This window comes from Phalacrocorax aristotelis, chromosome Z (assembly GCF_949628215.1).
Source record: "Phalacrocorax aristotelis chromosome Z, bGulAri2.1, whole genome shotgun sequence".
NCBI lineage: Eukaryota > Metazoa > Chordata > Aves > Suliformes > Phalacrocoracidae > Phalacrocorax > Phalacrocorax aristotelis.
This window is the reverse complement of record NC_134311.1, coordinates 44,359,553-44,385,722: the sequence shown is the minus strand read 5'-3', so window position 1 is coordinate 44,385,722 and position 26,170 is coordinate 44,359,553. Positions and strand designations below refer to the sequence as shown.

The 26,170-nt window shown below is 38.0% G+C and overlaps 1 protein-coding gene across 6 annotated transcripts in view; it reads right to left on the bottom strand.

The window, feature by feature from the left end:
* PIP5K1B (phosphatidylinositol-4-phosphate 5-kinase type 1 beta) overlaps nt 1–26,170 on the bottom strand; it is a 114,282-nt gene that overhangs the window by 64,475 nt on the left and 23,637 nt on the right. For all 6 annotated transcript variants that reach the window (XM_075078985.1, XM_075078987.1, XM_075078988.1 and 3 more), the window contains exons 2-3: nt 14,473–14,551; nt 13,786–13,854 (exon numbers count right to left, since the gene is read on the bottom strand). In XM_075078985.1, the coding sequence (XP_074935086.1) occupies nt 13,786–13,854 (69 nt within the window). In that variant the 5' untranslated portion in view covers nt 14,473–14,551. The remainder of the gene's footprint in view (nt 1–13,785; nt 13,855–14,472; nt 14,552–26,170) is intronic.

The following is a 26,170-nucleotide window of genomic DNA, read 5'->3' as shown; positions in this document are numbered from 1 at the left end:
GCCGTAGTTGACTTCTATACATTCAAGGTTCTCTTTAACATAGAGCATGACGACTCCTCTTATTTCTTGCCTGTCTTTATGAAACAGCCTATAGCTATCCATCATGATCCTCTTAAGATGTTTCCATCTAACTGGGCATTCAAACTGCTTCAGGAGTTTGAAACACCATGCATTATCTTCTGGAAAAAACAGTCAGAAATTCCAGGTGATTGTACATGCATGCCAAGGCATCACATTGCAGGCTAATGGTTTAAATGCAGATTATGGACACAAATGTATTCATTAAGTTCTGCTGAACAGTCAATGCAAGAGGTGCATTAACTGGCAGAAATCCAGAGAGAAATTAAATTGATGAAGAAAGAGGAATCTCAATATAAAAATCTATACACAGAGTGAAATGACTTAAATTCAACGAACAGGGCTTGCAGGGGAGAGAAGCGTTCGAAACAACAGTGCCAAATTGTGATAGATACTGTATATACATAAATTGAGACCATAACTGAAACTTTTTCATACTGACTAGAAAATCTAGCTGGATGGATATAAAAATGGCAGAACTCAGTCAAAATAATAAAATCAGTCAGTAAAGGAATTCCTAAGAAAAGATGGAAGGAGTGAATAAAGCAAACCATTGGAAAGGGAAGGAAGGCTATCAGGAAGGGAGTATATTCCCTCTGCATGGTGTATTTTCACCAGTTTGAAAATACCATTTTGGTGCCTGTTTTCAGGTTTTACCTCCCACCCACCAAACAAGAGACTGTTTCAGTGGAAGCAAAGAACACCAGCATTTTCATGGCCAGAACTACTTCAGCACTTAAACAAAAACATTTCAGGAGTGGGAATTATATAAGAAAGGGTTGAAGTGCACACAAAACTACTCTTCTTATAGTTCTCAGAACAGCATATGCTACAGTTACTGCTTATTTTTAGAAAAGGTAAGAGATTGCGTACCTCCTAAGTAATTAAGACTGCACACCAAACAGAACTTGCACTTGCCTAACAGTTCAGAACAGGCTATTCGGTGGGAACAAACGCCACCACCATTCTTAGACTGCTACTTTGACTATTAAAAAGATTTGGCTTTGTGTCATAAGAAGAGTCACGTTTTTCTTTCCTTGAAAAGACTCTATTTATGAATGATTAATACAACAAAATAATAATACAACATAATACAAATAATACAACAAAAGTAGTAATTATGTAACTTTGATCAAACCCATACGCATACAAATAGTTTCTGCTTCATAGCTGGATGCCCATCTTGTTCACTGCCACAACACAGGGCTACATATGAAATAGCCGCAGATAGCACAGTACCGTATTTTATTAATGAGAGAGCATAAGCATTTTAAAAGAAAAAAACCTGAACACCATACCCCCCAAAAAACAAGGCAGGTAACCTGGTAATATGATTTCAAAATGAGAACCCTGGGTCATCTTTCAAGCTCATAAACAATTTCTGCAGGACTTCTGCAAATTCAGAAAACAACCTACAGCCTCATGAGTGCAGAATATAAGGCCTTCTACTAGTATGGTGCACACCTTACCAACAAGGTTACCTTCTTGTTAATTTCCACTCCTATTCAAGAGTGCCCTTAGTAATCATCCATCATTTCTGCAGCAATCACAGCCATAGGTTTAATAGAACACCAATGTTACGAAATCATTCAGGATACTTTAACAACTGTTTTAAAACAAATGGATAATGGTTACAGCATGCTGAAGGCAAATTCTGACCTAAAGTCAATTGTTTGTGGACCACTGTTATACATTAACCCCAACAAAGGCTGGTCACCCAATATCCCCTAAGCAAATGGCAACTTTTTGTTTTCACAAGCCTTAAAATGAAAACAAAACAAACCGTGGAATTTGTCTCAATACAAACTTATTTTATCTTGGTCTAACTTCTTTATTATTATTACTTTATAATTAAGAATGGAATCCTAGGAAGAAGCAAAAAAGCTGGTCCTCAAGCCTTAGGGGAAATGTTCTTGATTCATTTGTTTTACTACTACAAAAATATATTTATTGGAATCTACAAATGCAAATGGAGAAGTTGAACACTCTCACTCATTTTTCCTTACTCAGGCACCTCTTTTAATGCCCAGAAAGGCAGCAAGGTCTATTTTTAAACCTAAGAACCTTACTCCTTTCAACTCTTCTTGAATACTCTCCTGCTATAGAGACAGCAATAAAATCTAGCAACCTTCTATGCCACAAGTTCTTTCTTTTATAGCCTGAAAGAATTTTTTCTTCCTATTAGCCTCATGCAGAGGTTGAGAAAGTGCCCTCAAGTCCATGTATCAGCCTGTAACTGTACAGCTGACAGCATACAGTGACTGTCTGACTTCTACATAATTTACCATATTATCAACACCTTCTGAAGCTCTATGAAAGAATAAACATAATTAACAGGATAAACAACTTCAGCTGATTAATTTTAGACTATGAAATTAATTGGATTTGTAGCAAATCCAACCCTGTCACACACTGTGGCGTCAGTCTTTGCTACCTAAAGGGGCACAACAAAGCAAAAGCTTTACCGTCCTCCTTTTTCTGATCAGGGTATTACTGTCTGCTGCACAGGTGCATTGGTGGGTTTTGTACTGACAATGAAGATAGAAACCCAGAAAAATGTTGCCAGTTTCAGACTGAAACTACCTTTTATTAGCTCTGATACTGTGGATCCTAATGTGCCAGGCCAAGATTTGTCCTCCTTGGCAACATATCATAGCATAAACTTGAATGGGGAGTAGGCACACAACCTCATCTCTCTCAGACCAGCCAAGGTCTTACGGGCTTATGTTAATCTTAACTTCTGATGCTACTGTTGAAAAGGACAGACCTGCTTTTTCCTCTCCAGCCCCCAAAATCTATGCATTGGTACTCTTCCCACTGTGCCAGCAACAGTTCCTCTGTGTCCAGCCAACCAGTTACAATAGAGCTGATACAAGTTTTCAGCAGGATCAGTCTCCCGATTCACATAAGCACTAATGTCAGCCACCCAGTTGAATTAAAAAAATCATACCCTCACAGGATAAAACAAATCGGATAGGGCCTTCCACTGGCTGCAGGACGACACATGAAGTCTGAACTAGAAAAAAGCCTACCTCCTCAAAATTAATGTGTCATCACCTCAATCACATCTCAATGGACACAATTTATAGTAGCTCAGTGTTTTGTGCCATATGGCCAGTACATTCTTGTCTTGGTAGTGGGACCCCTGAATTTCTCTCTAATCCAAAACTAGAAACAGGTACAGTTTCTCTGCACTCTAGATTTTTAACAAAAGTTAGTTCAGAAGAGAAAAGCAAGACTTTCACTCAAATTCAGGTTAAACTGTACCTTATGTAAATACTGAAAAGCATGGAACTATATGATTAAGTATAATGTAAATCACAGTTCTTGCAGCCATGCGAACTGGGAAATTGCCCATTCTCTGTACTACTGCCTCAGAGTGCCAATATTTCAAAGCAGGTGGGGACATTTCTCTTCCACCTACCACCAGTTGCCTATTAAATAGGAACAGATCAGTTAAGGGGAAAGAACTGCATTTCAGGAAGAGATGTACTGGGGATAATGTACTCCAGGAGAAGTCCCACAATTTCTAAACTGTTGAGACAAAAGGCCTCCCAGACAGGCTCTGCTAGACCCAACTCCACGCTCAACAAATGGGATCACGCTACCTCTTTAGATTGCTCTACATCCAATAACAGAGTAGCAAATAATAGAGGGATTGATTGTAATGACTTTGTTATTTTCACCTCAACCTACAAAATTCCTTTACTGTACCTCATAATGCTTTAGGATTCCCACATTTTTCCTTTACTCAGTCTGCCTTGTTGTCTGTGCTGGTTTTGGCTGGGATAGAGTTAATTTTCTACATAGTAGCTAGTATGGAGCTATGTTTTAGATTTGTGCTGAAATCAATGTTGATAATACAGAGATGTTTTAGTTATTGCTGAGCAGTGCTTACATAAAGCCAAGGCCTTCTCTGCTTCTCACCCCACCCCACCAGTAAAGTAGGCTGGGGGTGCACAAGAAGTTGGGAGGGGACACAGCTGGGACAGCTGACCAGAGGGATATTAAATTCCATATCATATGATGTCATGCTCAGCATATAAAGCTGGGGGAAGAAGAAACAGGGGGATGTTCAGAGTGATAGTGTTTGCCTTCCTGAGTAACTGTTACAAGTGATGGAGGCCTGCTTTCCTGGAGATGGCTGAATACCTGCCTGCCAATGGGAAGCAGTGAATGAATTCCTTTGTTTGCTCTGCTTGCATGTGCAGCTTTCGCTTTACATATTAAACCATCTTTATTTCAATCCACAAGTTTTCTCACTTTTACCATTCTGATTCTTTCCCCCATCCCACTGGGGGCAGTGAGCAAGTGGCTGTGTGGGGCTTTGTTGCTGGCTGGGGTTAAGCCACAACACTGTCCACAATATGAACATATTCAAAATGAAACTTAATTCTTCCTCCTGTCTACTGCCTCTCCACAGTTTTATCACTGCATACGAAAGCCTGAATTGTCTCCAATCTGATGAAACATACCTTTGCCCCTTTTTGTCAAGGGTAACTATAGATTTTCTCTATATTTGTCATACAGCATTGCTAAAAGGCCTCTAGAGACAAAAAATTATATGCAGAGACATAAAGTATAACAACCGGTTACAGGATGAAAACAGAATATAACACAGAACACAGGTAGGGATATGGAATACGTGCATCTAGCACTAGATGTGTCATCTTATTAATTTCTGTTCTCTAAAGATGGGTCTTCCACTCACTCTATATCAGAGTAGCAAAATAAATGAGAATTTAAATCCTTTCAAATCTGATAATTAAGTTTGTGTATGATCCCATGAATGTACTAGGTAGGATTTTAACATTGCTCTTCCTACGGATAATTTCTTTCAGGCTAGTTCTGTGAAGTTTACATTTGTTATTTTCATAAAGAGAGGTTAAATTGGACACACAATGTAGTTTACATTCAGATAAAAAAAAGTCAACAGAAGTTATTTAACAACTATGCAAGATGGAGACAAAGCTATTGAAAAGATTAGAAAAGTCTGTCCTTTAAAAAAATTAAAAAAATCCAGGGATGACAAAAATATAGGTACTAAAGTTCCAGAATTGCTCAATAATTATTTCCAGCTAGAAAAACCTAACTAACCACTGATGTGATGGTAAAGGATTGGTTCTGAGCACATCTTGCACAAAGACTTCAGATATGGTAAATAGGTTTATTCTTGTAAACATTTTTTCTTGTATTTTCTCCATATTTGTATAGCACTTAATGACAAAAACTGAATCATGTAACAAACCATAAGCAGAGGAACTGAGTGGGATACAAGCTTCATTTAACAGAAGTTCCCCTCTGTTCTCATTCACAAAATTATTTTTCCCGTTCTTCCTTTAACTTTCAGTTGTTCTTTGACAAGTCTTATGCATTCCCCACAAACAGCTCGCAAAAAATTTAACTCTAACATCCTTGCCTTCTCTAACAGTAGACAGCCTGGGGATGTCCTTTAGGACTGGGTAGACGTAAACTTTATCCTTGTTTATCCATTTTCCCTTTTTATAACTCATTTTATTGCAGGTGAAGTTTGGCCTGTGAACTTTCTGGGGCAAAGATGGTGATTCTTCCAGAAGAAATCTGCCTTATTGCATGTGCTATAAAGCAATAAAAAAAACCAAACACCAAAACAAAAACCCTCTGCCTGAGCAACTCCACCTCATTATCACTCTGCAAGGCAAGATGATGTTTGCTGTCTTTCACCCTCTGTACTACTGTCATTCAAACAGGTTTTATAGTCTACCTAATAAAATGGTAGAGATACCTAATTATCACAGTTCTGTGTAAGAGATGGGGAGAAAAAGGCATGTGAGCAGAAGCCACCCCTGATTAACACTGTTCTGCAGCCATGCTTCCCACAACGTAGCTTCCGTTAGTTCATTTCTTTCTACTACTGTCTGTGGAGACACCTGCTTTCATCTCCCTCACCATCCCACTCTGCTGCTAGGTTGAACTTGATGAACTGGACTGGTATAGAACAGCTGTCTTCCTTCAGGTAGCATGCTCAGTGAAGTTAATTAAAAATAATAAATGAGATCCACAGGGTCTCACTTGGTCAGAATTATTCAAGCCACATGGGTTAGGCCAGATGTGAACTTTCTTCTACAAGTAAGCATTTATTCTTCAGTTATACTGGTTACCTTAAGTACCAGGAATCTACACACTATCACTCCCATGCAAACATAGTTTATCTTTTCCAGACTTCTCAAAAGATACTAAGCCTCCATAAACTGTGTAAACCCTTAGGCCAAACCACCCCAGGAAAGTGCCTAGTGAAAAACAGCATGTCTTCTTCATGCAAGATTTTAAAAGAGCTCTTGTTGACCATTTGGAAGTTGCAATTAGATTCAAGATGTTTTTGTGGTTATTGACTAGCCTGTTGCTTCTGCACTAGAGCCCTCTCGTCTTTGCGTGCCTGCTGTGCTTACAATCCCATTGAAACACTTCTTGCAGGTGCTTCTGCTGAAGCTTCTGGAGGTGGCTACCCCATCTCAGCATGCTCTCTGCAGGTGTCACATTTGAGCTATCAATTTCGTTTTACATTACATCACAAACGGACATAAACAGAGTTACTAAGAAACCCCACTGACCAAACTAGTCTCACTGTTCCTCCACAACTGGTGATCATGGGTCACTACAGCGACAGTACTTCCTCACTCCTCCTTCAGTTCACGCTGTTCTTTTCTCTATGAAATGTTTGCCCAGCTGCTCTGGTCACACTTCATGAAGCTGGACTTCTGCCCACCACCCTCACCCCTGGATCTTGCTGCTGGGGTGGGTAGGGTCTGGGGGAGTTGAATGGCTGTTACTAAGTTGTTGTTTCTTCCTACAGAACAAAGTTACTTTAACACCGCCAGTCTGCTTTGCAAGAAGCAGCTGTGACCTCCAGAGGAAAACTCTACCCAATGTTTTTTCTTATAATAAGGCAATCTATAATTCAAAATAACCAGAAAGGCAGACAGATATTTATCTGTAGAATGCAGATGTAATCAGAAATCATCCCTGGACCTAGGAAAATAAAGGCCTGCAGCAAAGAGCAGAAATATCCAGGGTGTATGTTCTCTTCTAGAAAGCTGAAATTATACTGGTCTATGTCAAGTTCTTTTGCCATTCTTTTTCTTTGTACCCTAGAGAGATGCCTCAGTACAAACCAATGCAGCACTACATGCTGCTCTATATAGTGTTGGTTGTGCTTTCTAAATTTTACATATTAATAGGTGTGCTATTAAAATATAAACAGTAGACCATATCTTTTTCTGGCATACTATGCTGAATGCTAGCATAAATGCTTGATCATTAAACAAGTGCAACTGATAATATTGTATTTTTTCCTCTTTATAAAATTAGTATTTAAAGTTGGGCAAAGTAATTTTCTTGTAGTTCTTCGATTAATTTTAAGAACTTTGTCAGGATGCTCTCCCAGGAGACAGTTAAGACATCCACATATTTGGTTCTCCCAGCTCAACTGCTATTGGAATGCTTTTCTCACACAAGCTGAATGTGATCCCCCTTCATTTTCCAAACTTGGATTCATGTGACTCCGTGGCTTTCAGTTAATTTTTTCCTTCCATTTCAGAACATTCATGTCTTCTGGAGAAGCCATGAATCCAAGGCTTTGGTTCTTCTCTATCTCTCTGAAAGAAATTTGGTAGTAGCCGTTGCTCCAGGCAAAGCCACTAAGCAGAGTAATTTCAGTATCTTTGCAGATGTACAAAGTGCTCAGAAGGCTGTCATTGAAAACACAGGTCCCAGTGCAGCAAAAACTCCAGCAGCAAAGTTTCAGTGTCTGCAAGAATAAGTACCCTAAGTGCAGACATTAGACTCAGGCCATAAGCTAATGCCAAAAGTGATGCAGCAGTGCTGCTTGTACATGTTTGCAAGCTCTAACAATAGGTAGTTGGTTTCCTTTATTCAGGCAAATTCCTGGGCAAAGTGACTCACACTTACGATACACACTTTCGAACAGGTTATGTAAAGTGTTTGTAATAAGCTAAGCACAAGAGCTGCAAGATATGTAATAAAAAGAAACAATGTCTAAGTGTATACATGCATGGCAGCCTTCATATCACAAGTAGATATTTTAGTAATCTACCAGCAGGTTTCCACAACAAGTGCACCGTATATATCCACTTTGTTTTCTGGTGTGATTTTCTTCTACACACTTAATGTGCTCTGACAGACCTCTGTCTCCTGTCATTCTTGCCACCACCCTAGTCTTAAGCATCAGGTTGCTACTGAAATCTTTGCCAGGAAGCAGATTTAGGGACTATTGTGTGATTAATGACATCGCAATGCAAGAACTGCATGTGCATCAGCAGCTTCTCACAAAAAAGTCTGCAAAACATCAGAAGGAAATGAAAAAAAAAGTGGCTATTGCATACTCCAGATTTCAGTGACAATACCATGATGGATATCCAAGGGAAGCTGTGGTCTGGTGACTGCTTTTTGTTGCCAGGCTCCCTTGCTACTTTGCTTAGGATCTTCAAGCATGAAATGGAGCAAACAACTACAGCCTCTCTCCCAACTCCCACCCCTGTTTCTTTCAGAAAAAAACCAAACAAAAAAAAACAACCAAAAACCAACAAACCCAAAACCAGAACAATCCAACTAAACAAAAAAACTCCTCCCTCAAAGAACCGGCCACAGTTTGCATAATTGAAGATTTGTTTGATCTCAAAGTTATATGAATCCTCTACCTTAAAAGCTGCATTAAACATATATCTGTGAAGTTTATCTTCCACTAAGTTCTTTGACTAAAGCGACTGACATTTTTTAGGTGATATTCACACTGTAAACTTAGCAACTTTTTGAAATTTACAGGTACCAAGAAAACCCAGGAGGAGTTTCAGAGATTATAACACATGTAGCAAATGAATGCAGCCAAACAGCTGAACAGATCCCACCTTAAATAACACCATTTTAATGAGAGGATATGCAAGGGAAGGTTGTGGTTTTCAAAAAAAAAAAAACAAAACCAAAACACCACACCCAAACAGAAAGTTGTGTTCCATCATCTCTCAAGGACTTTCACTATATAACATTAAAATTGAAAGCCAGAAAAGCAGAAACAGCAGTGTCAGAGAAACCTAAGCTTAAAAAAATTTAATTTAGAACTGAATGAAGAAGCATGATTTGTAACAGAAACCATGCCACTACTGTCTTGGTCTAGTTATGCGTTTCAGAGTCTGAAAGGGTGTTGTAGTAATGCTAGTGGCAAGGCCTCGCACAAGGCTTTAGTAATGTAAGCCGTGTTTACATCTTGCAGCTAGCAAGTCAGATTTTCTTCTGCCAGGGAGGTGGGCCAAAACTTGACTACTATAGGAAACTGAAGAAATGAAGATTTAATTAATTCAGATAAAGATGTTACCTACCTCTGTTTTAGCTGAGCTGAACAAAATCATGAAGAAAATACTGGGAGAATCTAATGTCCCAGAAATGCAACTGATAGGCCTACAGATTACTTATTATTCTGGAAAGCTTTATCCTGGATGAAGTCAGAGATGCTCTGCTGGAGAAAGTTTGTTTTTACCCAACTGAGGCGAACTTAAAAACAATGAAAAACAGTCATTACTACAGATGTTTGTAATACATGGATAGCTCTTGTAACTTATCAACACAAGTTTGGAACATATTGCTACTGTACAGCAAATACAGTAGAGGTCAGAAACAAACTTTTCCATTGTGAACAAGATTCCTTTTCCCCCCAGGATGAACAGGCAAGTAATCCCTTTGGGAACTCTCCCAGGGCCAAACTATGCTGAAGAGTTACAGCAGGTCAAAATACACTGATGCATAGGCACAGAGAAAGGACAAGCACATTCTGAGGACTGCGTATTTTCACCAGTGAATGACTCAGATGCTTTTTCTTAGCACAGAGCTACAAACTAATTTAGCACAGCTAACTACTCCTCAGAGATGAGCTGCACTAGACGGGAACACCATGCTCAGCAGTGCACACCCTGACAGTATGAGCAGCATGCAAAAGGCAGAATTACAGAATGAAGAGGAAACAGAACAGGGAGTGGATTAAAGAGTCTTTAGTTCCAACTTATTCTCCATCTGCTGCAGCAACTGAGTCCCACGTCACTAGGTGCAACTGCAGCTGTATGTCCTTTCCATGTCAGTCAGTCCAGTCCAGCTGCTGCTCCAAGCAGTATCCTAGATCATCCACTCCAGAGTCTTCAGAAGTAAGGATGACTGAACCACAAGGAAAAGAATATGAAGGTTTTCTACATGCCCCAGTGGAAAATTGGTTTTCTTCAAACAGCCGTTAGAAATTTTGTTTTCTGATGGAAATGGGTTTTAGTAAGCCACCGTTCATCACGTATCAATAGGACAGATTTTATTGGCTAAGGTAAGCAGTTTCATTTACACTAGATAAATAATACCTTTATCTCCAAGACTAAAATACTAATTTTTTTTACACTTGCATAAGATTGGTTAAAAAAAAAAAAATCAAATTTTTGCAATTATTTTCTCTACTTTTTCTCCAGGTATCTCTTATGAGACAATTCACACTTATTAATTAATTAGGGATGTTTACATTTTCAGATCAAGCAACTAAAACATCGCTTAAGATATATACGATGAGTTAGGACCTGGCACAAGGTGAACACCTCTAAGGCCAAGGCATTTATTTAATTTTCTCTTATGGGTTATTGGATTTTACATCACAAAGCATACATTTTCCATGCATCACTTTTCTTGTTTGTATGTAATTTTAACATATCTATACATAGATGACTAAAGCTACACTGACATAATCTTTGCATGCTATTATGAGAGATGAATGGACACAAAATATAATTAAGCAAAATGCAAAACTCTTTAAAACAAAAGGCTCTGTGAGACGATAAAGAGCCCATGGAAGACTTTAAAGGTAAGATCAAACCACACAGCTCGTGCCAAAGTTGTTAATGAGTCCTCATGTGGAACCAGTGGGTCCCACAACAGGAGGCAATGGCAGGATGACATTAACTCTTCCTTCACTAATCTCTCTGCTTTGAAAGGGTGACGTTTTACATGGGGTGGGATTGAGACTGAAACTACCATCACATTTCAGATTATTATCTCCTAGAATTATCACTAGAAACCCCTTGAATTACCCACATAAAAACTGACATTACAAAACTTTTCTACGGTCTGTGTTTCTGAACTACATGTTAGTTATTCATTCTGCTTCTAGCTATATTACTGCTCCACTGAAACCCTCCATGCCCACATCTCATGACAAAACTCCTTTGGCTACCAGACCTTTTCAGGGGAGCACATCACTGGTAAGAATATTCCAGGTCAAAGACACACGCTGGTCCCACACCACACAGTCCTTCATAAACTTACTCAGTCCCATTTTAACAGCAATTATACAGCTGCCTTTGTGTGATACATTAGAGGTTTTTTACTCCTGCAGAGCAGAGAGAAAAACAGAATTGTCCCAGTTCAAGCCAAGGTACTGACCTTTGCCTTCCTAAGCTGAACAGCAGAAGCTCCTTCATCTTTTTTTTTTTTTAAAAAAAACAACATAATAAGATGGAAGGGAAGCCTCTGAACAATGATAATCGGTTAGGAAGCATGGTCTGACCTTGGAACTACATATCTCGCCTAAGTGTTTCCACATGGGCAGTGGTGGATGAGAGCAAGAACTGCTCAAGTAGCTGAAAAAGCATCAGCTGAGGAAACATGCTTTTTGCCAGCCCAGATTTCTGGAGGAATTGGCACAGGAAGTCACAGATAGTCAAGTCACAGTATTTTCCAGCCAAACAAATCAAGTGCAACAACACATGACTGGAGAACTGTAAGTTCAATACCTGTATAGAAGAGTAAAGAAAAGTGATGTGGGCAATAAAAGACAGGTGGGTCTTAACTGTAAACAAGCTTTCAATAGAGCAAGATCTCCTTGTGAAAATTACATAAAATATGGAATTAAATGGGAAATGGCATGAAATGCATCTGTCAGACAAAGGTCCTGCCGTGCTCACCCTGTAACCAACCCTTTAACTTTCTAGAAAGTTGATTCCTCTGGACTACTGTAAAAGAAAAAATGAAACTATGTTACATGCAATATGGGGGAAGGTGAGAATTAACAGAAAGTGCAAGGTTTGTAAGGAATTTGGCTTAAGAGGAGAGATACACTGTTAAAACTGAAAGCATTGGGCAAAGACTCACTACCAGTAAGCCCTGCATAGATAAATTAATAAAATTTGACCCTACAATTTATTTACTAACATTATCACAAGAAGCAGGAGCATAACGAAAATATTTGGTGATAACACTAAACTATGGGGCGTATGCAACACAGGATCTTGAAAACAGAACAACTGAAGATGTAAGTATAAGAAAAGCAATTAAACTAGCATAAGATACAAGTACAGACAACCAGTGGTTCAGGGGAAAGGTTAGAATTTGGAGATGATAGTCACTGTGATCTCCCAACGTGATGTGGTTGTGGATCCTAGGTTTTGTCAGAGATGTATTGCCAGTAAATACGCAGAATAATTTGTGCCATGGTGAGAAGTCTTTATAAAGCTTCCTCTGGAATATTTTGAATTTAGAGTTGGACAGGAACAGAGAAGAGTATGTAGGATGACTGGGGGGAATAAAAACTCACCTGTGGTGGGATTACCAGGATTTGTCTTGTCTAGTCTAGCAATATAAAACTGCAGAAGTATCCAACTCAGGCACTGAACTTTTCTTCCTTTCTCATACTAAATGTCAAGAACAATTCAGACTTCAATATTTTAAAGTCACAGGCTGTGAGACTGTATCTAAACCTGTATCTAGACCTATATCTAAAATGAAAAACATGCATTTTCTCAAACAATTTTCTCTGAAATGAAAGGAAATAATCTGGAATGTTAAAGCCACACAGATACTGAGAATGTAGCTGCCAATAAAAGGGGTAAGAAAAGAAATAGTAGCTTATTATTGTCCTTGATTTCACCAGCAGTGCTATAGGCAACACTCAAATTAAAAACCCTAAACCACAATACATACTGTAGGAGCATGTGGATCTCTGTGCTAGATTACACAAATTAAGAAAAAAACACAAACTTATCTGAGGTGATCTGTCAAGAAAATTATCAAATCTAGGAGCTAACAATTTCGTTGTGTAAATATGTATAGAAAAATATGCATTTGTAGTTAGTTAGTTATCTTCTTAGTTATTAATAGTACTAGGTGGACCTAAATAATGCTGGTCTCAGACAATCAGTGCCAGAAAAACAAAAACAAAACCAGGATCAGCTACAGAGACAACGTCTAAATAGCCCTAAATAGCTGCTACCGTGACACATGCTCCTACATTACGTATGTCCTCTCTTAACACCAAAAAAAAAGCTTACTGTTTGGCAGAGCACTAAGCTGATACGGTAGGTTTGTAGGCCAGACACATCAAAAAAACATTCAAAGCGTTTACCATGCTAAATTTCTGACAATGGTGTTTATGCCTATCTGTTAGGTGTTTAGGTCTGTCTAGCAAGACTGCGTATTTTAAAGCTGCACTGAACACACTTTCAAATAGTCAGCTCTTGCAGTGGGTGTTAAGTGCCTTACAACTTCAGAGAAAGAATAAAGTACTTTCAAAAAATCCATGGAATGTGTTTTGTTTTTGTTTTTAGTCAGTTCTGAAATATATTTCACTTACAGCAGGTTTGAATTACCAATATGAAGGGAAAAACATGCAGTGAAAATGTTGTAAGTCCTATTTACCTTTTTATATGTTTTCTCTTCATTTGGCTTTCCTGAAGTAACATCTCCATTTTCAGTAACAGATGACATCTAAAAATAGAAGCTTAAGTTATAAACAAAGTAGTTGCTTTAGAAAAGTCAGTGTTCAGAAAACATCGTACAATTTATTATGCATTTTTTGCTAAATTCAAACTTTTTAGAGGACAGCAAGTCACCAAGATCAGTGACATATCTAGGATATTCCTATGAATAGTTTTCAGGCAGGCTAAAAAGACAAGACTGCCTGAGGCACACATCCAGCATATGACTGATTCTACACAACCCTCCATTTCTGTTTTCTCAACACCAGTATGCAGGTCTGCAGGAAGACACTGCAGTGAAATCTTGCTCCTCAGCAGACTGCATGAGATGATCTTGAAAGGCAAAAATATGAAACTTGCAAGCCAGATATTCCCTGGTATGTCTCAGAGGTCCAAGGCCCTTGGCTGCACTGACATGCTCTATCTCCTCAAAGAAGCAAGGAGATATTGGACACTGCATCTTATCATGGCTGTAAAGTGACTCTAGATCAAGAATAAACCATTAAGTTAGGGGTCCCTTGGGTCAGACACTAAGTGTGGCTGCCAAAGTGAAAACAAAAAGCTACAAAGATGTCTTTTAGAATAATTCTAGACTTTGCCAGTACTTTCACAATGGAAGTATACATACCCTTACAAACAACAGGACAAGTCATCTGGAGCTGAGTGTGAAGATCAAGTCATTCATTGGTGTTAATGTTTTCCAGAACCTATTAAAAGAAAAATCCATCACAATTTCACATCTCGCAGAATAGCTTTAGATTTTCTTTTTCTACTATTACTCAGCTGAAGCAAGAATCCAGCTATAAGTGATGATTTTCAAGAATCATCTCAAATAACTTGGTTACTAATGGGTCATTTAATGTACTTAGAAACTAGCAGTATTACACAGGAGAGAACCAATGCAGTCTAATTTCTCTTTGTCCTAGATATTTCACTACTGTGGCACAAGCAACCCTACAATAAAACATTTATGTGGAGCAGCAGACATACATGCTCTGGAGTGTTGTGTAATTACATGCTCTCTTCCATGAGGACTTTGAAAATTAAATACTAAACCTTATAATCTCCACTCACTTGGGATAGCCCATATTTTAATTCCACCAAAGCCAAAAGGATAAGCAATAGAAGTGACCGTTTGGAGGACTGCACACTGAATAGTCGTAGATAACAAATAAATTAGTTTTGGAAGTTATCCATAATGGTAGTTACCATCAGCCAACTTTTTCTGTGAGTAGTCTTGTTGAGGTGAGCTATTTCATAGTTTAAATGGTTTGACAAACATATGAGGAAAATATTACACAATCAGGTATTATTTGATACCTCTTTGGAATCAGCTCTCCCTTCCACCTTCCACATCTGTTTTAAGCCACATCAGTAAAGTTATTCAATTTACTTTCTCAACCACACCGGAAGAAAAAATCTCATTTGCCTTTAATCAGTGCAAATAGCATCTTGTATAAAACTAAAAGTTGATTTTTAAAAAAAATTCCCACACCTCATTCACTGAATTTACTTTTTTAGTAAACTGAAAAGTATACATAACCCTACTAAGAAATCTTTTCATAAGAGTTCAAAACAGTATTTTCTGTTCAAAACAGTATTCCCCTTCAGAGAAGCAGACTATTAATTGCACCTGAGAGAAAAAAAAACCCAAACCAAAAAAGGGGGACAACAAGTAGAAAGCTGGATTTTATGAGAAAAAAACAGTACCGCCTTAGAAAAAACTCTCCTAATGTTACATACCAGTACTTCCTGCTGCAGCTAGCTACAATCTTCATTGTAGCCTTCACACAACTAACATATCTTAATCAAAAATTCCTTTACCTGAATTTGCATTAGCATAATCCTGCATATCAAACTCCCACTTAAAGGCAACAACTCAGTTTTGACAGCTTTTAAAACTGAGTGTAGTTTACCTAGCTTAACTATATTCACGTATTTAATACTGCTTAACACTGATCCATGCTTTTAACTCTACAAGTACAAACGACAAGACATGAAGAACTTCTGTTAAAACAGCTTCTACAGGAAACGAAATGTCATTTTAATCACTAGTAGGAGGAAGACTTTTTAATCAACTCATCCCTTGGTAAAACAACCAAAAGCCCCCACATTTTCTTCTCCACACAACCCCAACACTACCAATATGATAGGATGTTCTACTGCTCCCAGAATTTCCTAAAATATTATCACACATACTCAGCAAAAGCCAAATACGAACGCAACATGGAAACCTACTTTTAATAAGAAGTTAGCTGAAGAATACAGTCATGCCAGACACGGAAAAGCCTGTTTGTTGCCACCATGAAAAAGGTAAATCTTTCCTATCTATGCCAGTTTTTTCATTCCTAGATGCATCTAGAATAGAATTATTTTGGTTCCTAATCTTTTGAGAAACAGAGCACACAGCTCTAACTTAAATGGGGTACTATTAAACTTCTTTGAAGATTTTTGCTGTGACAACCATCTTCTATTGCATGCTCATAATATTTTGCAAAGCAAGTATTACTTTGTGTGTTTTTCTCCCTGCTCTGCAGCTACTGAAGTGGTACAGAGTGCCTTCTCATGGGCTTTATAGCGCACATAGCAAGAGCTACTGTCTCAGTTGTGCTGAGTGCAAAGACAGGTCACAACTTACAGTCTTGGATCCACTTCCAGGCTAAGCTACAACTATTTATTTATTACAATAGTGAGAAACTACTGTCTAAAGCACAGGATCTCTGCATGTATCTGACAAAGGGCAGACTCAAAGTAAGACTGGGGCAGACAGGCAGAGGAGGAAAACATTTAGTCTTGAAAATACTGTAGGTATTCAGTGAGAGACTGGGCTATAAAGATCTGTTTAGCTTCTTAGACACCACATATCCTACCTGATGACAAAAAATAAAATAAAATAAAATAAAATAAATAAAAAAAAGAGAGAGAAACATTAAGTCCAATAGAAATTTAAAGAGTATTTTTCCCAAAAGCTCTTGAAAAGTCAACATTCTGGTGATGAGCCTTATTTGCAGCAAAAACTAGTGTGACCTGTTCAGTTCCTGAGACACATGCCTTCAATTCCAACTTCCTGCTCAGAATATCTCCTTGTCCTAAATGCAGACTTAAAAGAACCACACCTACTCAGTATATGCTTCAACCTTTAAACAAAGAAATCTATGTTTTACACTTTAGTTTCTCACACTGGAACTGCTGAATCAAACACTTCCTAAATAACACAAACTGCAATTTAAATTATTCCAGGGAAAAAGTGCCATACACATCTTCCTCTAAAACTACAGGGGCGCCTTTTTAATTTCTATGCCTAGCCAGAAGCCCACTATGCCAGCACCACCCTACCCGCCATGCAGCTAGAGTTTTAAGAACTGAGGTGACAGACAGCAAATCGAAGCTTCCTACCCAGCTTCTCTTCTTTTGTTCTTGAATTTGTAATTGCGTTTTCCTTATACAGCAGAAATTCACGTTCTACTGACAGCACAAGGCGTTCATTTTGCTAGATTATAATTATCTGTTTTTACCTTAATTGCGTAGGCCCAGCTCACAGGAACAGATACATGGTACTAACACCTGAGTCGCCTTTCAGCTGAATTTCAAGTAAACTTTAGAATTCTCACCAACTTAGTGAAAGCCAACATCCATGACAAATGCTGTCGTTAGGCCTCACACATTAATTTATCCAACCAAAGATTAATTCTGCCTTCTTTCCACTATCAAGAAAACATTTGTTTGAAGACTCTGTTTCTTGGCATCTTTAAATAATTTTCTTAATTAAATAATTTTTTAAAGCACATTCCAAATACAAGCCACACAGCTTCTGACTACAACTGCTGCCTTGTCCTGGCTGATAATTAAGATTTTACATGCCCTGCCTGCCCCCCCCCCCCCCCCCCCCAGCTTTTGAGAGAGATATCTCCCAGGTCTAGTGCTGGCAGGCTTCTACACTCACTAGTACATCCACCAGGAAGAGAAACTAAATTTGAAAGAAAATGTTCTGCTATCTTTCCACTTGGCATTATTTATCATTTTAAATATTAGGAGTAAAACACAAAGGCAAAGTAAAACAAAATTACGCTTAAAATTTTCCAGTGGGCACAGGGAAAATACTGGAAGTTAAAAAATACAGAATTAATTAGGTCTCCTTAAGACCAATAACATACAAATAAAATTGACTGTTTGGTGCACATTATTAATCTTTAAGAGTCTGAAGAACACAACTGGATTTTCAGGAAGCACTTTTTTTTTTGTAAGTGAATGCATTACCATGGAATACACAATTTTGGAATTAATCAAGAAATTTGGTTCTCATACTTCTGTCCATTGTGGATAACCTATTTATTAGAGACAGCCACCTTCTAATCTTTGAACAGTTTTCTTCCTCCAGGAAGATACAAAACCCCTAGAATGGGGCAGCTGACTCCTCAGAGGAGCACGCAGAATCTCATATTAAATTCATACCAAGGATATTAAGTTAGTACCAGACAAAAAACGGAGATTATCAGAACAACCATTTTACCTATCCTAAGTAACTGGAAGTTTTCAACACAAGACTGCATTCTTGATGATGGCAGTTTGTCAGCACAAGTAAAGATGTTGCCAGGTATTTCTAATCCTATAAACCACGTTTATAGTGTATTCCATTAAAAAGAATCAAGTTAAATTCCTTGGTAGCCCTTGTCACTCCTCTGTTATTACTTCAGCCATTTCATTTACTGCAAAACTCACTTTCACTGGTAAGATTTGCCCAATTATACTTTTCCGTGTGGTAGTTGTGAAAGCAGCTTGATAAGTCAGTTCCTCAATTCACTAAAAGGACTTGCAGATCTATATGACAACACACTTCCACCAAACCACCTTGGGGACGGAGTCATACGCTGCCAGATTTCAGCTCCAATATGAAACTGCAAATCTGCATTACACAGTGATGTGGGAAGGGGGAAAACTTCTAAACCAAAAATGCTCCAAAGCACAAGAAATCCATCAACATATACTCATTAATGAAAAATTACTCTCTAAGTACTTGTCCTCTTGTGATCCCCCCCGCCAGCCTCGAGTGCCCCAAAACCATTCACAGCATTCTTGGAGCTACAGGAGAGTAGCTCGAAGACTAAAAGGCAGTAATAAAGCTAACTCCCCTACTCCCTTTGGATGATCAAGACTGGAGCTCACACCTTCTTAGGCACTGAACAAACTTCTCTCACAGATGATGCATTTATAAAGTCTCCCTCCTATCTGGATTCTCTGCCACCTAATATGACACGTACATCAGCACCAGTTTTCCCAATTAGATATTGTCTTGCCTATTTTCCATGAACTTGCTTGTATTCTGGACTACTGTCAAATTTAGCTGATGAATTTAGGTCAACCAAAACTGACAACAGCTTTCCCCTTCCCTCTCCAGTACAATTTGAACAGTAGGATTATTTATAAGATGATTTGCAAAAGGGGCTCAGGACACACAGAACATCCTCTGACAAACGTACCTTCATTTTGTTTCCACAGGAAATCAAGTTTAAAATATCAGCATACTTCTGAGTGTCCCTTGGAACAGGAACTGATGAAGGAATCTGAGAGGTTTTTTGTATTGCACTATTTTCAGAACACTCAAGAGGCAGCTCAGTTGTTAGCATCAGGTGAAAAGTGTGACCTAAACTGTTTTTATTACACTTTAGCTTCTTTACAGAGCTTTTGTTTAGGCTTTAAAACAACACTGGCTACAATTTTTATTATTTAGTTGCTTTCATTCTGAGGTGATCAGGCAACATAGAGTGGTGTTTAAGAACCTAGGCAGTGTGCCAATAAGCAGATGTAAACAAGTGAAATGAAGCATAATTTGGTGTAGTACAGAGTAAGAAAGGAGGCAATACATGAGACATTCTACAGCTCTCTCAAGTCATGACAAGCTAACCTCCTCTCCAAAACCCCTATGTCTTTTAATGCCAGTGAATGTTCTTTGCACACGAATGTCTGGACAATTACATAGCCCTCAAGTGAAAACTGAGATAATGTACATGGCTACTCAGTTATAGGAAAATACATTTACAGTTCAGCTATTTATTTTTCATTTTTCTTCTCCTCTTTTTAATAATATCCCAGACACTAGTCTGTGGAATAGAATCACTTCTTGACAGCAGAAGACATGTAGCCATGTAAGATCAAACATACCTATATGTCCCCATACCTGAAACATCCAAGAGGAGTAAAAGTTAGTACATGCTGAGAATGAAGTCAATATTTACATACCGCAATGCACTGGACAATCATCAGAAATTCAAGAAAAGCTTCAAAACTGAAAAACTCTTTTTTCCTCCATGAGTTTTCAAATTCAGAACTTCAGCCTGAGAGTCTTCAATCTACTTGATTCCTGTAATGCTTATCAGGCTATTTAACCACTACTGTCAACTGCTGTGACTTCCGTTCTTCCCAGAAGTGCTGAAAGATCTCTTACATTTTTCCAGATACCAACTATGAAACCAGAGCAAACTTCTCACTGTATTGTAGATACCACTGATTTATCCTGCTAAAAAAAATTTAAAAATCTATCTTATTTTCCTAACTAGCAGAAACAAAATATATTGTATGAATTGTAAAGGAGAGGGAGAAAAGAGTGAAGAAAAAAAGGATGGTTCGGTCTGTTACATTGGCAAGTTCCACCCCCAGCTGGTTATGGAGGTTGTAAGAGGAACTGAAAGTCAAAACTTCTGGGTGAAATTTGTGATAGGACTGTTGTTGCATTAGTGACAACTGGAAGAGACCGGTCTTGCTGATTAATGCTAGGATGAACAGTTTCAAAGTGAACAGCTGCACTGAGCTATAAAAAGCAGATCAGAAATTGTATAGCCTGTTACGCCCAGAAAAAAAAAAATTGTTAAGACAAGCCTACTCATGTTGTCTAGTTTCAAATCCTGATTAGCCAAAAAATTTAATTACTTCTTTCATTTTGCCTCAAAAATAAAAGGGAGATGGAGATCACAAGTAGTATACACAAAGTGATGAAATTCACATCTGAAGTAAAATGGAAAAAAATAATCTCCTCCTTCTCACGGTCTTCATGATAATGCCAGGACAGCACAAAGGCTACAGAGAAAGCAGCAAGCAAAAACCATTACAAAACTGCCATTCAGACTGTTCACCTATTCTAAGTCATCTCAGCTGTTCACACCACCTTTATTTACGTAGCTTAATAACACACTTTAGTTTCAGGTCTTTTAGGCTCTTAGTAACTAACTTAAGTACAATGATAAGATTCTGATACTGTTTGATTTTTACAGTGACCCCCTATTTACAGGAATACTACATAGTATTTGATTTTTTTTTTTTAAAGTGGTAATAGGATTACCTTTTTTTTTTAGTTTGCAGGCTGAATTTGAAAATTTATTCATTCATGTTATTTGTATTATAAAATATATATGTTTATATTGTAATGCTTTGATTTACTGCAAGAAGTGTCAGATCATGTATCCTCCTCCCTTAGCTTTCAGAAAGGGAAAACAGATGAAAAAGTAGAACTTCAGCAAATACCACCTCCATCTCAGTTTACAAATACTCAGAAAACATCTTGATTACCTGGGAGACCTGACAACTTAGAGTCCTGCCCTCTTCCACTTAAGGTGGCACTCCTAGTGCATTAACCTGTTCTGAGGTGAAACAGACTACTCCACAACTGTAATATCCAGAGTCACAGAAACAGCCACAACAATAGCACGAGCTATAGCTACATATTTTGTTTTCTGTAACAAATCACACTGTTTTGAAAATAATCTGCTGTGACTTTTTCAGATGGAAACTTGCTTAAAGCAATGGAAATAGAACTGCAAACTTATTAAAAGAATCAAAGTTTAGAAGTCCTTGGAAACATAGCATACTGAGTTCTTCCAACAAAATACATCCCTATGTAACTTCTGTATTTTTCAAATTCTGCATCTCACAGATAACTTGAAAGCCCTCTAGGAAGAGGTGTTTTGGTTTTTTTTGTTTTTCTCCTCCATAAATTACCAAATTCTGAGTGTCAAATCGATCTTACTCCACCACTGCCTATTAGGCTATTTAACCTCTACTCCCAACTGCTGTGTCTTCTGCTCTCCCCAGAAGCGCTGAAGGATCAATTACGTCTTTCCAAATATCAACTGTAAAAGCAGAGCAAACTTTTGGTCGCATAGTAGATGGTGTTCATGTATTAAAAACTATGGGACTTTTCAAATCACTGATCCCAGAACAGCGATGAGAAAGAACAAACATTTGATCCTTAACGTAACTGACGCCACATTGTGCATTTGGCAGCAACTGCTAACAAGGGCCTCCTTTTACGAAGCAAAATGGCCTCATTAATTTCTCATTATTTTGCAAGAGACTGAAAGCATACAAAGTAGAAAGGCGTATTTGTACGTAGCCAAAGAAGACTTCCCAATTGCTACTTGAATTTTCATAATTGAGATGTCATGTGCCAACAGCAGTAGCTTTTAGAAGACTAGCAATATTTCTATAAAGCCAACTGCATTTACAAATTAATAACAATTGTCAAGATGGGGTTTTCTTTGAAACAAGTGAAAGAAGGAAACCATCTGCACACTATATACACTGTACGCAACAGAAGAAAATAGAAGTTAGTCACATCACAGGGAAGGGTGCAGGTAGAAGACATTGCAGAGTCCAGAATCAGGGCTCTGCTCCTTTGGCAACTTTCATACGGCAGTGGTCCTAATATTACTAACACATACCAGACTTTGCACTTTGAGATAACACCACCACATAATGCATGCTGTCCAACAAAATACTGCAGCATGTTGGGACAAATGGTTGATTAAGAAAGCAAAAAGCACAATCAGAGGGAAAATTCTTCCACATTTGCTTTTGACAGTACATACAAAATTGAATGACAGGGATCACATGATATGGTGGTCATTATTTTTGGAAGGAAAATGAGGCAAAATGCATCAGTCATGTAATTGGTAGGTAAGAACCAAGAGGAATGAGGTCTCATACAAGGGGAAAAGGAGGTCAGTGGAAATGTTACTTATTTTCTAAAGGAATGACACAGACGGAGGTGCAAACAATCCCACCTTGCTGGGCAGGGAATATATACGAAAAGGGAATTTGGTCAAACCAACAACTTTAGCTATCTGAAACTCCAGAAAGAATCATAAAAAAAGGAAAAAAATTGGTCAAATGGATAAAGCTAAGTATAAAAAGCACAGAGTGAACACACAAGATCAAAAGTAGAAAAGCATAAAACAGATTACTATGATGAGAAATGTGTATGAAACCCCAAGAACTTCACAACAGTTGTAATGCTCTGAGACCTTTATCTTGTCTCTATTCATCCACCTTTTTTCCACGTCAAGGAAAGGTCAGCCATACCACATTTTTCTTCACCAACTCAAAACTGCTATGTAAACGTAACTTCACAACAGAAGAACATAATGAAGAAAGATGATAGAAATAATCTGCTTAGAACGTTCAAAAAAAGATTGTTGAGTGGACAACACACAGAAGATGTTGTTAAAGTAATTCACATGCACTGAAACAGATGGCACTGTCTGTTCATCAGTTCTCCACAAGCAACTTGTAAGTGAAACACCACTAGGAATTATTTAGACCATTAACATATTAGCATGCAGTCAATCACAACAAAGTTTGCAGAACGATGTGCTGTGGAAATGCTGAGCTCTATGCTGGAGTGGATTATCATGATCTTCATGTTCTCTATGCTTTCTTACTCCAGGTCCTGCAAGTATAATTTTTGTTCATACAGCTTTTACTGAATGCTAGCTAAGTTAAGCTTTTAGGCAGCCAGGTTAAGAAATCCAAGTCTTTAAAATCCCATTTTTGTCTCCATTTGAGGGCCTTTTATACAGCTGCAAAAAGGTGGTTGAAGAGTTGGACAGATTACCTTGGAGGATGCGATAGCTAATACTGGATATTTTCTGACATTAAACTACTGTTTCAAATGCAGTTGGTACTGTCTTGAAGGAATGAAAGGTCTGGATACTCTGCCATGATTTCTCCTGGTTTCCATAGTACCATCAAGTACCACTCAGGCTGTATATCTGCAACAATTTCAGTTGATCTAAGCTGGTGCTGTTATGGCCCTGCCTTCCAAGCATGCATTTGCTAGCATCTTTATTATGGTGCCCATGTTCCTCAGGCTCCAGAACTCACCTAGACAATTAAACTAATAAAGAAGTAACCCACCAAAGAATATTAATCATAATGGAACTCCTTACAACAGTGAGCACAGCTTTTACATGGACTTCCCTGAGGTCAAGAAGAAACTTGGAAGGTGATGAGAAAGGTGATGCAACATGCCAGACCTCTGGCCCACGTTGAATGAGAGATCGATTGTCTCAGTTGTTTCAATCTCTCACATACTTTTGTACAACCTCAGAGTTGCAAGTCCACTGCTGACAAAACCAGAAAGCAGGACTGAGAGACAGCGTTAGCAGCAGTGCCCAATGGGCTGGGCAACAGCACCAGAACTAACCTCAAGATTAGGTTGGGGGAACTATCTACAGCAACACACAGATACAGTTAGGCTCCCAAATGTACATTTCAACAGCAGCTTGTTTTTCAGGTGCCTAGCTTGTGTGAAAAATAAGGTCACTCAACAATGGACTGATGTAAGCACCAAAATTGGAAGTTATGTATAAATTCACATTGAGACACTAAGTTACTGCACTAAATAATAAAATCTATTATTGATTATAACACCCGACTATTTTCCTTCCAGAAAGTTAAAACTGCCTTATAAAGCCCAAAACCTGGAGTCTTCTTGGTTTAAATGAGCTTTCTAATGTGTTTCTTTGTAAACTATAGAGGCAGCTTCAAAGAAGGAAAAAAAATTCAGAAGCTGCATCAGACAATATTAGTTCAAAAAACAAGAGTTATACAATAAAATGAAACTCTGAAACCAATTAAGGAACGAGCTGCTCAGGATATAAGGAAATAGTTGCTATTTGTCATAGCTGCTATCTAGTTGTCATCAACTGAGACAGCCATTTTACAACCACTAGAGTAGAACTGCACCACTATGCGCACCAAAAGAACTGCTAGTATTTTTAAAAAGTTATTCCATTCTCTGACCATATAGCTACTTAAATGTAAAAGTTACCACTGCTGCTTACAAGGAACCATATACTTTTGTTCTCCAAGTCAGTCTTCAATGGGCAGATCAGAATGAGCAACGAACTACTTTTTTGCCTGACCATATGCTGAATTTGGCACTCATCTGAAGTTATGAATATACTTGTAGTGTACTTCAAGAAACAAAACCACATCAGCATACATACCTATCCTACTGGCATTAAGTAACATGAGGTCTATCTTGGGAAGAAAAATGTACAGTTGTTTTAAGGAATAGAAGCCTAGCCACAGAACTTTTAAATGGCAATATAAATGTTTTCAAATAAACATTGTTATGTAGTTATTTAAAGCCAAGTGATGTATGTGAATTGTTTTCCAACAGTCTTTCACTTGTCAAACTAAATCAAAAACCTGTCTCTGAACATTTTTGGCAGCAAGAAAGTAAAACGAAGCATTACTAAATATTTTTGCCAGTTCTGAAACACTCCATTATTTTTTAGATATGGTTTACACTCCACATTAATTGCACCAATACAAACATTTTTGTATAAAAAAAAGCAAGTTCCTAAATAATATATAACCACACCACTGTCTTCCTCCCTAGGAAGTTCTCTCCAAGTGGCTAGCTGGAAATATGAGAAAATTCAAAATTGTAAGCTATCACTATAAGTAAAGGACACATCTGCACACAAATCAGCTTTTTTCAATTAAAAAAAAAAAAAGTCACTGGCTATGAACATTACAGTTTCCACAATCTAAAGTTAAAAAAAAATCAATTAAATCAATGCTTTCTCACAGGAATAGAGTGTTCTTATATTTAAAGTATACAATGTGGTACTCTACTTTCTCATATGCCTTACCTGGCATTAATTAGCTGGAACATCTGATTAAATAAATTAAATACCTTTTTCAGCCTATGATTTTACTGTTAACTAGGTTGTTATTGTTCTAGTCCAAGATGACATAAGTCAGTACCGCTGAATGGCACATATGTTTAAATGTATTTATAGAAAATTTCGTTCAATAGTTGCTGTTAGCAGTGTGCACTCACTTCCTCTCAACCTCTCGTTTTTGTGTCTTGTTCCCAGGAATTAGCACCCTGATGATTAGCTAGGTAAGAAAAAAGGGATAATAATTAATATTTCAGACTAGCTAGCTACACTTTTACTTTATAGCAAATGAAGAGACTGCTCTTCAGTTTGGCTTACAATATGATACCATTATAAGAGCACTGAACTGCAGCCCTGCACTAG